This window comes from Leptinotarsa decemlineata, unplaced genomic scaffold (assembly GCF_025532065.1).
Source record: "Leptinotarsa decemlineata unplaced genomic scaffold, Ldec_3_MD MMD2_tig00000090_RagTag_RagTag, whole genome shotgun sequence".
Lineage (NCBI taxonomy): Eukaryota > Metazoa > Arthropoda > Insecta > Coleoptera > Chrysomelidae > Leptinotarsa > Leptinotarsa decemlineata.
The window spans coordinates 6,393,146-6,405,929 of record NW_027412541.1 but is presented as its reverse complement, the minus strand read 5'-3'; the positions used below and the strand labels follow the sequence as shown (position 1 = coordinate 6,405,929).

The 12,784-nt window shown below is 32.3% G+C and overlaps 1 protein-coding gene across 1 annotated transcript in view; it reads left to right on the top strand.

The window, feature by feature from the left end:
- LOC111514723 (peroxisomal acyl-coenzyme A oxidase 3) overlaps positions 1 to 12,601 on the top strand; it is a 39,401-nt gene extending 26,800 nt beyond the window's left edge. The window contains exons 4-9 of the mRNA XM_074172410.1: positions 3,528 to 3,807; positions 5,917 to 6,160; positions 10,439 to 10,675; positions 10,733 to 10,887; positions 11,854 to 12,144; positions 12,256 to 12,601. Coding sequence (XP_074028511.1) covers positions 3,528 to 3,807; positions 5,917 to 6,160; positions 10,439 to 10,675; positions 10,733 to 10,887; positions 11,854 to 12,144; positions 12,256 to 12,366 — 1,318 coding nt within the window. The 3' untranslated portion in view covers positions 12,367 to 12,601. The remainder of the gene's footprint in view (positions 1 to 3,527; positions 3,808 to 5,916; positions 6,161 to 10,438; positions 10,676 to 10,732; positions 10,888 to 11,853; positions 12,145 to 12,255) is intronic.
- Positions 12,602 to 12,784: the final 183 nt, after the last annotated feature.

The following is a 12,784-nucleotide window of genomic DNA, read 5'->3' as shown; positions in this document are numbered from 1 at the left end:
TAAATCCAGTATCAGTAATTTATTTTGTTTTCATCGAACTTTATTATAATACCAAACTATCAAAAACCTTTTCTTTTTACCTTTTATTTTACCTGCTTCAAATCTCATTCAATATTGAAATACCAAGGATATTTGAAAAGTACTTTGAAAGGTGTTTTCAATGAGATATCAATCTGAAAATGAGAATGGCTCTAGGGGTGGAAAGGGGTTAAACCAGTGTTTTTGGGGGTTTTTGATGGTTATCGCGGCGCCCCGAACGTAAAGACTACACTAGATATTTAATTAATAAAAGTAGGTAGGTGGCTGTCTGAACGGATTGCATTTTGCAATTACCGATATTACCATATTATCAGAGGATTTTTATTAATAGGTACCGACATATTACCTTTACTCTCAGTTATCTATGTTGTAAAACGTTGTACCTTGTGACTCAACCGTGCCCCACGGCGCCCCAGGGCGCCGCGGCGCACACTTTGAGAAACACTGGGTTAAACTGATAATGAAAAATAATTACTGACTTTCTCAATATTGTTGGTGAAACATTTCTAAGTGAACACAGCAAATGAAAAAAATAAAGGATTTATCCCATGAATTCAAAACTAGAGTTCACATCTGCAAGTGCGCAAATATATAAGAGATTGTGTTTGAAACAGCAAAAATCAAAGATGCACTGTTTGTTTATAATCAAGCTAAAATTGTGCCAAGCAAGTATCGATCATTTACAAGTATTTATTTTTTCTAAATCTGATTATTACATTACATGAAGTTGAAAGTCATGCACTGGCCAAAATAGTTTGTGTCTACAATAAAGACACAAATACAGGCATTTGAGTCTGTAGTTTGGTTTGTACTTTCTCACTACCATTTACCCTATTGTTTTGATGTTTATATTATTTATTGAAACCACAATTTAGTTTTTTCACTGAAGTAGAATTTGATACTGTGAAGGTAATTTTTCCTGATTTAACAGAGCTGAACCAGCACACCGAATGAATAAAAAAAACAAATATCAGTGTTCACTTGATGTTTCACAAATATAACATTCCTCAAACATGTATTGTCGCTCCTGCAGCCCCATTTTATCCACCCATAATCGCTAAATAGTCCGGTCAGTTCAGACATTCGAAGCTACCTAAATTTCCCCTGCATGCAAAAAATGTTATTCATGGTCAAAGGTCAAAAATTAAACAATCCTTTTTTCCTACGAGCCACCGTTTTTGAGATAAAACGATTCAAAAAGTTGTAAAAGTTATAATCGTCATAATTGCACACGTGTACCCAGTAGCCTATTCCACGGGTCAGTTGTGATCCTCTTTAATTTGAAACTATTGCAAAATAATGGATATTAGCAGAGATTGAAAAGATGGAAGCAATTCAAATTAAAAAAAGTAGTGAAATTTAACCGTTCGAGTTGTAACTTTCGAATTCTTCTTCTTCTTGTTGGTCTTGTTTTTCTTCTTGTTCTTCATTTTCATCCTGAGTACATGTAAACTGCGTTAATAGCGGTGTATCGCATGTCGCCTCGTTGGAATCAAACGAATCCTCAACTGTTGGTAACTCAATATTAGAGCACGACCGGCCTTGACAATGTGTACATGCCAGAGAAGAAAACAGTCTGGCTTTTTTGCAACAACATTTAGCACTGCACCCCTTTTTGCAGTTGCAAAAAATTGTGTCCAGCAGTTTTTCCGGCGGAGGCGGAAGTGAAGTTTTGACTGTTTCTAATGAATTGTTGACCAACTTCCAACCCCAGTCTGTAGGGTCTAGGTCTAGCTGATAACCAAGCCACACTTGAACTTGGTAATATACCCGAAAAAGATGTTGATGAGCAGCCACGCACACAATTGAACAGAGGACAGATGTTGTCTCAAGGTTACAATGGCGTATAAATTAAGGGACTGGGTTTCATTTTACCTGATATTCTTATATATAACTTATCCATATTTTATATTATAAGTGTAAGTTACAATGACCGATAGAAAAATATTTTAACATATATTACAACTATAGAGATGTATATACGCGGCATACTCATGCATATTATGACGATTACAACTTTTACAACTTTTTGAATCGTTATATCATAAAAACGGCGGCTCATAGGAAAAAAAGTATTGATTCATTTTTTGTAGATAAATTTATGATCTACAATTTTTCTCTGAAGTATTTTTATGATAAAACATACCGTTTTGCTGAAAATCGCAAAAAACTATTTTTTTTTTTACCTTTGACCTTGAATAAAATTTCTCCGTACAGGGGAAAGATTGGGAACTTTCAAATTGTATTTTTAATCATATTTTAAACAAGTTTACTGAATTTCAGCATTGTGGGAATTTAGGTAGCGATCTTATTTGACCGGACTATAAAATCGATCTGGCAGCAGTTTAACATCTTGGTTGACATCTCAGTTGAAGTAAATGTACAACCTAAAAACTAGTCACATATACTTTGTGTTGAAAATATTTTATTATTGATTCAGTCATTTTAAGGCACACCTCAATATGTTCAGAGTTACATCTGGGAATTCACGTTTTCTACAGCCATTTAAGCTACAATGTGGTTCTTTGGGGATATGCCACCAACAAAGATAGAGTTTTTATTTCCCAAAAAAAAAATTATCAGAAAATTATTTGATATCCCATGGAGAGAATCGTGCAAACAGCACTTCATATCATATCAAATCCTGCCATTCCCTTGTATTTACATATTTAAATGCTTATTATACATCCACGATAATTTAACAAAATATAACACAAATTCTTCTTACCACAGTTACTCAACCAGAAATGGAAAATTGTTAAGTATTCCTAGACACAGATCCTCTAAATTTGAACAGTCACCCAAATATATGGGAATAAAATTATTCAATCACCTACCTGATCACTTTAAAACCATGAGTTTGATGTCATTTAAAAGAGAAGTTAAAAATTTGCTCCTGTCTAAGACTTATTACAGTGTCAGTGAATTCCTTTTAGACGACTTTAGCTGATTGCGGTCCAGACTTTCTTCCAGATTTTATTATTTTATTATACATCCAATTTTGACTAATCTTGTTTTTTTTTTCTTTATATTTTATACATTTTATACTTTAAAACTACTGAGATATTTTATCTTAATGTATGTTTATTTTCTTTATACTATTTTAACGTGTTGTACTGACATGTCCTATACGTTGTTAACGTCTCAAAGGATAAATAAATATTATTATTATTATTGTTATTATTATCTATTTTAATTTATTTTGAGCTCGGATGCTCTAATTGATGTCATTTTAACATTTTAGTTAAAATGACAATATTTTGACCATATCACATATTGTATCAGTTGTATTTTTAAATGTAGAAAAATTAATTGATAAATTATATTGCACTTTCAAAAGATATATACTCTACTGGTACAATTATATCTTGAGTGACAATTTGTAAGACTTGTCAAAAAGTAAAATATCTCTATAATTTGAAATGCACTAACATAAAAGTGCCTCATATAGTGTAATAAAATTAATTTTCAAATTTGCAAATTTTCAGCTTTTTGAAGTTTGACAATTATGAAATACCCCGTGAAAATATTCTTAACAGAATAGCTGATGTATCTGAAGATGGTCGTTATGTTACGTCAATAAAAGATCCTAACAAAAGATATGGTGCTGCTCTCGGGTCTTTATCTGCTGGTAGAGTCAACATTGCTTGTATTTGTGAAACTCTTGGACTCAAAGCACTAACAATAGCTCTGAGATATGCTGCAGTTCGAAAACAGTTTGGGCCTGAAGGAGAAAGCGAAATACCTATTTTGGAATATCAATCGCATGTAAGTTGATGAAGAATAGTAAAAATATCCATCTAAACTTCTGAAGAAAGAAAGACAAAATTAACAAACGTGAATATCATACACAAGATAAAAACTGGAAGAAAAAGCTCATCTGGTACAACTGCTTCCCTTTTTCAACAAAATTCGTTGGGAAAGATAGATACACAACATTATGAATAAAAGAGTACTGACGTGAAATTTCACTTACAAAAAATACTTCCTGCCATGAAGTATAACTTGGTTTTGAGCAAAAGCGTTTTCAGCTCAAATTCTTGAATATTTTTCCAAAAATTGACAATTTTTGTTATTACTTTTCCTCCGGTTTATATCTGAAAGAAACATTGTATTTTTTAATTGTTTTCGGTGCATAGGAAGTTTCCTATTTTTCATACATACAGTGCATTTCCTTAATGCCCCCCCCTCCTTTTATTTTTTTGAACAGGTCAACTCAAAAAATTGAAATTTGGGATAATGAAATTAATGCATGAATACTTTATTTTGAAGTGAAATTAACAGATGAAAGTTTCAAGATGGCGACTGGGAAAAAATTGAATGGAAAGGGGGGTCTTGTGACACATCATTTTGAAGCTCCTGACGAATACTTCACAACCCTAGAATAAGAAGTCAATATCTTCACCTATTACAAAATGGCGAAACATTTAATAATTTCCTGTAGACCAATACATTAAAATATCGATATTTCTAGAAATATTCCTTTTTATCTGCCACATGGAATTCCAACAACCCGATAAGGTTTGTTAAGTTATTTTTTGTTTATAAAAACAACAAAAAATGTTGGTACAACAATGAACATCATTGTTTAGTTAGAATATTCTTATTTAGTTTTCGGTTTTACTAGTAGAAAGGTACCACGTCAACAATCTTTAAAATGGTCAACTCTCGTCCATTGGAAGAAAAAAATTGAAGTGATTTTTATTTACGGTGCGACACGTAACTTTCACGAGACTGAAAGGATTTTCAATGAACATTTTCCGAATCGTCCTATCTATAGAAAATATTTCAGGGAACTTGTATCCAAATTCACAACTACCAGTAGTGTACATAACAAAAAGCCCCAAGGTCATCTGTCCATGCTGGAAGAACAGCAAGTGCAAATAATTGGTGAGATGGTAGAAAATCCTGAACAGTCTACTTATTCCGTCGCGAATGTTTGTGATGTCTCCTTCTACTGTGTGGAGACTTTTGAAGAGGAATATGTATCATCCATACAAAATTAAAATGGTAAACCAATTAACTGAAAGTGACACTGATCGAAGAACAGAATATTCTGCAAAATCATGACAGAAACTATTGTAAGGCATCCTATCTATCTCCACAATATTTGTTTTAGTGACGAGTGTACATTTTTTCTAAACGGCAATGCTCACAGACAAAATTGCCGTTATTGGAGTGACACCAACCCTTACGTTTTCCGGAAAACACATAGCCAATATCCAGAAAAAATTAACGATTGGGCAGGAATGTTGGGAAACCATATTGTAGGACCTCTAATTATTCATCAAAATTTAACAGGGGAACTGTATTTGAATATGCTGGAAACTACTGTTGACCCTCTCATCACTGAAATCGTCGAAGTGAATCCTGATGAATTCAATAAGGATATTGTATGCCAAGAAGATGGAGCACCGCCACATTACTCCAGACAAGTAAGAAACTATTTGGATACTACTTTTCCCGGTAGTTGGATTGGCCGTCGAGGTCCTACAGAATGGCCAGTCCGCTCACCAGATTTGACACCTTTGGACTTTTTTTATGGGGCTATTTGAAGCAAAAGGTGTACGAAACTGAACCTGATTCAATATTGGATATACGGCAGAGAATAATAAATATTTGTAGAGATATTGACGTTACTGTGTTCGAAAATGTTCGGCGTGAAATATCAAGAAGTTCAAGGCAACCATCTATCAATTTCACGTCATGTCATTAATTTCATTATCCCAAATTTCAATTTTTTGAGTTGACCCGTTCAAAAAATAAAAGAGGGGGCATTAAATAAAAGCACTGTATATGGAGAAGTAGAAAGAATAATAATACCTCCCTAGTAAATGCAATAATAACAAAAAAACTAAACAACTTTTTCAATTTCAGTGTCTACGCCTCATACCTTATCTGGCTGCTGCATATGTTCTGAGGAATTTTAATGACTATTTATCAGAACAATTTTTTGAGTTCATGATTGAAACAATGACTGGAAATGTGAGACCAGATGCTCCTGAGATGGGTATAGAAATTCATGGTGTTTCTTCTTCTAGTAAACCAATGGCCGGTTGGTTAATGAGGGATGCTATTCAGGAAAGCAGAGAGACCTGTGCTGGACATGGTTATCTTAAAGGTGAGCTCAAGTCGAGGTTTAAATGAACCTTATTTATCAGTCACAAAATATTTCAAAATTAAATTTCTCAAATATTGAAACAAAACAGGATTTGAATTTCCACTCCTTGACGATTAAGTTTTTTTTTTATTTGCCAGGTACAGAGCATTGACAAGATTTTCCAAAAAAAAAGGTGTTTGAAATATTAATTTTTGAGAGGTACTTTAGTATTGCATTTTTTACTTTAGAACGGGTAACGGGACTCTCATTCTTAATATACATTTGATTTTTATTTCAATACATTGTAGACGAGAAACATAATTTTTATCTGCAACTATGGTGTACAACACAGCTGAACATGTGGAAATGATTTTTATTTATGGTAGATCAGTATTTGTTAATAACAACTAAAGTATTTAACCAGAGTCACACAGAGAGAAATGTAAATCGTGTACATTCACGTGTACATTCACCAACTAGTAGCAACATTTCAAAAAACTGGTACTGTCACAAATAAACAAAACTGTTATTACTAGAGTGACAAAAACCCACGACTATTTAGAGAAGGGCCTTCGCAATATCCCGAAAAAAATAGTGTTTGGGCTGGTATATTGGGAGATGCAATAATTGGTCCATCATTCATAGAAGGAAATTTAAATAGCAAAATGTATGCCCACATGCTAGAAAGATTTATTGAACCTCGGATAGTTCATGAATTAAAGAATCAGAGAAACATACACAATTTATCTTTAGAAGAAAATTTATTACATTTTGGATGGGGCATCTCCTCATAATGTAGTTCCAGTTAGATAATAATTATGCTAAACAATGGATTGGAAGAAGAGGTCTTATGGAATGACCTCCTAGATCCCCGAACATATCTCCTTGATTTCTTCCTCTGGGGCCACCTTAAAGCCCCAGAGTTCTAGACGCAACCTGACCCAGTGGAGCAACTGATGGAAAGAATATTCCAAGAATGCCGAGCTATGTCCAGAGAAAGATTTTCTAATATACGTCAAGAGTTTGAAAATAGACTCTAATATTGTCTTAAAAATAATGGAAATCATTTTGAGCATTTCTCAAATTATTAATAGAAGATAAAATTTTATTTGAATGAATAGTGTTTTATTAAATAAACCAAGAACTACTACTTCAAATGTAGTTTTGTAGGGCACCAATGAAGAGCATTTCTTAAGAGCTTTTCGATAAGGTGTCACAAGTAGGAGGTTGCTATTTAACTATTTAAGACTATGAAGTTGGTGTGGCACATCATTTTGTTTCCCCTTCCCTATTATGGAAGTTATTTTCAGCGATTTCTTGTACTTCATTTGGTTACTTAGATATAGCCATTGTAAGTTTTCAAATTGTCATCCTGTATAAAATCCAACTAGGGTAAGTATATTTACCTTTGGGAATATATTTTTGCAGCTATCGACTTGTTTCATACTCAGTATGCTTCTTAAACACCTTTTTTAGATTACCAAAATTCTGTGGCATCCGTAGAATTTGCCCAAAAAACAATTCTATATCACACGAGATTAGAAGTATGTATATCTAGTCTAGGATGTATTGTGGTTCCTAATAATTTTGAATATGGAGCAGCTGTAATTTCATCTCCATCATGGAGTAGCGAAAAAGTGTCATTCTGCTGCGTATTAGAAAACTTCATGAGTTGAGTTTTATTAATATTGATTTGCATATTATTCATTTCAAAACCAATTTTTTAGTACGTTTAGGGAATTTGATACGTTATTTTTCATATTATTTGCAGTTATTAAATAAGTGTCATCAGCAAAGTGGTTGGGGATATTTCATAATGGCAAATAACAGCTGTTTAGCAAACTTTTATTTTTACTTTAAGGAAATTGTCACAATGTAATTCGATGGGAGTATATATTTTCATAAACTATACATTACGATTTGATCTCCACAAACTTTATTGTTTAAAAATATCAAATGTTTCGCTAACACAGTAGCTTTTCCATAGTAAATTACGTATGTAATTCACATGTGATATTTTTCAAAAATGAAGTTTGTGGAGATCAAATCTTGAGATGTAGTTTACGAAATTACTATGGATCTTCATCAAGTAACGGCCGAATTAATCAGAAAATAAAGGAGTATTCATTCACCGCACTTTTACTTTGAAGGATGGCTTACGAACGCTTTCGTTCATTTACATTGTGACAACTTAAAGTAAAAGAAAAGGATAAAGTGAAAGTTCGGCGAATGAAAGTAGACTAATTATAGACATTATAAGAAACAATAAATATCTATTATTGAGTTTTATCTGTTCCTGTTTCATTGTTGGGGTGACTTTTCTGAAGGTTTGCTTTAATAAATACATATTGATATAGTATAGTGTCTCTATAATAGAAGAAAACAAGATTTATTTAAAATTTTCAACTGCTTGTCTCTAATACATTTTTTCGGTTATGATCTAATTAAATTTATTTGTTGTTTAAGGTAACATGTTTTAGGAATCGCCTTTTGAAAGTATGTTATTTTGCCCAATCTAAGGATTTGTGCAAATACAAATAAATAGAGTTAAACATTGTTGTCTCCGTTTACTATTGTTCGTTGAACATTGAAATATTGGAATTGATATGATAACCCCATCAAAACAAGATAAATCGCACCTACCTACATATTTTCTTTTTGTCCCGTTTTTCGTGGTTTTTCTTTACTGGGCGATCTTCGATTCGCCGGAAAAGTGGACTGTAGTTTTTGTTGGTTGAAGATGACACAGTAAAATTGTTTTTTGGTGATATTGAAAGGAGTGAGAAGCACTAAACGTCACGTCGGGATACGTTGTAGTAGTGTACACACCATGAGATACATATTTTGTACTGGCCTTTTCTCGAGCTTCGCGGACGGCGCTCTTTTACTGGGTGTTCGATTCTGTTTAAAATCTGTTTTTCCGTTAATTGTGGAATGAATTCACATGTAACACGAAATGACTCGAAAATGATCATTGTTCATAGAAAATATAATAAAATTAATGTGAAATATGTACATAAAAGATTAAGGTTAACACTGAGTGTTAACAACCATAGCTTTTATTTTCCAGGGAGGAGGTTAGATACTTGATGACCTTGTAGTGGTTTCATTTTTTCAATATGGGATTCTAATTTTAATTTTTTTTTTGCAATAATCGAGATGAATAAATAGACATATTTCTTATTAAGTTTCAGAAACTTTTCAGCTACTTTACAAAAATCAGTATCACAAAAAACGTATTCATTTATATAGTATTATTTTATATATTTCGGATTTAATACCATAATCAAAGCTGGTAGACCCGATAAATTGTACTACTCATTTAGATTTTCATAAGTCCGGTATATCGCATCAAATTGAATCAGTGTTCGAGAAACTTGTCTGCCAACAACACCAAAAAATGTTTGAAAACCTGACAAATTTTGATAACGAGAACATTCTATCAGGCTTACAATGCTTTAAATTTCATCAGTTTGGACTTCCGCTGAATAATATGATATACAATGATTTGAAATTCCCGAAAAAAACAAATTAAAATTAAAAATGATTGCTGAAAATAACAATTATTTTAAGCAAAAAAATCCCTGAAAATAAATGACAATGAAATACAAAATTGAGCAAAATATTGAAAATGGAACACATAAAATGAAAGAAAAATTAAAAATCCAAAGATTTCAAGTCAAGTTACTTCACGATTTTTCAATTGTATTATCCACAATTGTGATGACAATTGTGAATACAATTGTATCATCGTTTCGATTGTTAGTATCCACAATCGTCTTCGGATGATGACAATTGTGGAAACAATTGAATTGTCATCGTCATCGTGAAGTAACTTGGATTGAAATCTTTGAATTGTTAATTTTTATTTCATTTCAATTGTTCAATTTTCAATTTTTTGCTTGTTTTTTAATTTTATTGTTATTTCTTTTCAGGGTTTTTTTGCTCAATATAATTGTTATTTTCAGCTATTCATTTCAATTTTCTTGATTCTTTTAGGGATTACAAATCATTTTATATCATATTAGACAATGTAAGTCCGAACTAATGAAATTCACCATGAAACATTGTCCAACCACCTTCAACAAACGTTACAATGCTTTCTTGATAGGGGATAGGTGGGGTACGAAGGTCTTTATTACAGCATACAAAATAAACTAATTAACGAAATTTGATTTTTTTTGGACAAGAGGACTGATTCATTTACATATATTTAATTAGTTAGGATTTTTTGTTTTCTTATTCAGAATATATGATAGTGATAAAAAACTGAAATTTATTGATGCTTTATTTTTTCAGCTAGTGGAATAGGAGACATAAGAAATGACCATGATGCAAATTTGACATACGAAGGTGAAAACCACGTTCTTGTTCAACAGACGAGTAACTGGCTGCTCAAATTATGGCCACTGGTTTTACAACAGAAAAGTATTTCTAGTCCAATGAAATCAACTGACTTTCTTACGAATGGATTAAATATTTTAAAGAATAGCAAGTTCAGTGCACGAAATATTGACGAAACGTGTCAGCCAGACAGTAAGTATTGATAAATTATCAAACGACATGCATAACATATTTTATATTTTATTTTAGCAATCATTTCAACATACCAATGGTTAGTTTGTTATTTACTGAAATCAACTGCTAATAAACTGGACGATGAAATAAAATCTGGAAAAGATTTGTTTACAGCTAAGAATGATACCCAGGTTTTTTATGCGAAAAATCTTTCTATTGCTTTCATACAGGTAAGTTTATTCTTCCATAATTGAATAGTGACAGTTTTGTCCCACATTTTCAGAGGGTGGAAACTACATCATTCATAATGATCCTTGATTACTTCTCTTAAATAATAGGGATAAAAAGATACAAGAGAATTCAAGTATTTATTTGATACTTATTTGAACCTTACCATGAAATATATCAACAGCATATCCTCAATAGTTCAAACAACTCAAAAAAACCGAACAGTCTAGGAAGACCCACCACCCGAACAATAACAGTCTATCATGCTTCTGCTGTAATACAGACGGCATTTGAACTAAACTCAAAGATTTGCAGTGTGCTATGAGTAGTTCTAATTATGCTGCCACACTACTCTCTGAAACCTGGTTAGAGAGCCAAATTTCTGGTGGCGAACTCAGGCTCACGCAATATAGTATATTCAGATATGTTAGAAGATAACCTGGTTGTAAAAAACGTGGTGGAGGTGTATTGATTACTGTGAAGTCAAGCCTAATCCGGTATTTGAGTGGACAAATAAACGAAAAATCGTCATAGGTTGAACGGAAAATAATGTACTTGTATATATATTACAAAATTCAAATTTGGAAACTAAAACAAATAAATGATGTAATTTATTTTCATTATTTTGATATAAATGCATATGACCTGGTTTGATTAGAAAATATGTCATTATTTGAATATTTTGAATCTGAGATTGAAAGAGAGGTAGTCATGACTGGATGTAATTCGTAGCCGTTGCTTTAACGAATTTTCAAATGAGATAGGTCCTCCTTCTCCACGTATAATTCCAATTTTAACACAACACTTCCTTTGAAATGTTTTTCACATCTCTGATCATTAGTTTTCAATCAGCTCCAGAGTTGTTAATGAAAAGTACAAACAATTATTGAATGTGGTGAAAGTTGTTGTTATTGTAAACTCATTCCAATATTATGTGTCGCATCGTTTAAATTTTATATATTTTTCAGCATTTCTTCCTCCAGCGAATGCTGGTGACAATATCAAAAGCAGAGGACCCTGCTATAAAGAATGTGCTCACAAAATTATTTTCTCTATTTGGATTATGGGCTTTGGAAAAGTATCACCTTCCGACACTATACAAAGGTGAATTTGTAGTGGGACCAATGGCCTCGAGTCTAATACAAGATTCAATTTTAAAATTGTGTCTTGACTTGAAAAATGATGCCGTGGCTCTGATTGATGCCATTGCCGTCCCAGATTTTATTCTCAACTCCATTTTAGGATCATCAGACGGAATGGTAAGAAGTAGTTTTAATATAAATTTATACAGTTTTAGAATGTTACACTTCGATTTTTGTCTTGTGTATCATTAAATTACTATCTTTGCAATATAAAATTGTTTCTTTAAGGTATATAAGAGACTCCAGGATTCAATGTATAGAAACCAATACTGCATGAATAGACCTCCATGGTGGAGAGAGGTAGTCAACTGGAAAAATAATATAACAAATAAATTGTGATAAGTTTCACAGAATGTCAAGATAGAGAAATATTATCCTAACTGCTCAAGATACATTTGTAATTTTTACTGCCTCATGGAAATAAGGTTCTGGGTATTATACTACTTAAAATAAGGAAGAAAAACTTACATCAGTTGTTTTAAATAAGAGTTTTTATATTATTGCTGTTTGACAATCAGATATTTTTTTATGGTTGGTATACACTTGTTATGCGTTTAAAAAAAATGTTGATGAATATGGTAGTTTTATTGAATATTACACCTGAACAGATTATTCAGTTCTAATAGTTTTTGAATATTATTTATCGATTTCTTTGAGTGCAAGATCCCATGAGAGGCCTGACTCTAACAATATATGCTCCTTGGTTTGTGTCCCCTTCATTCCCTTTTTAGAGTTCCAAGCATCTCATTCGGCTTTA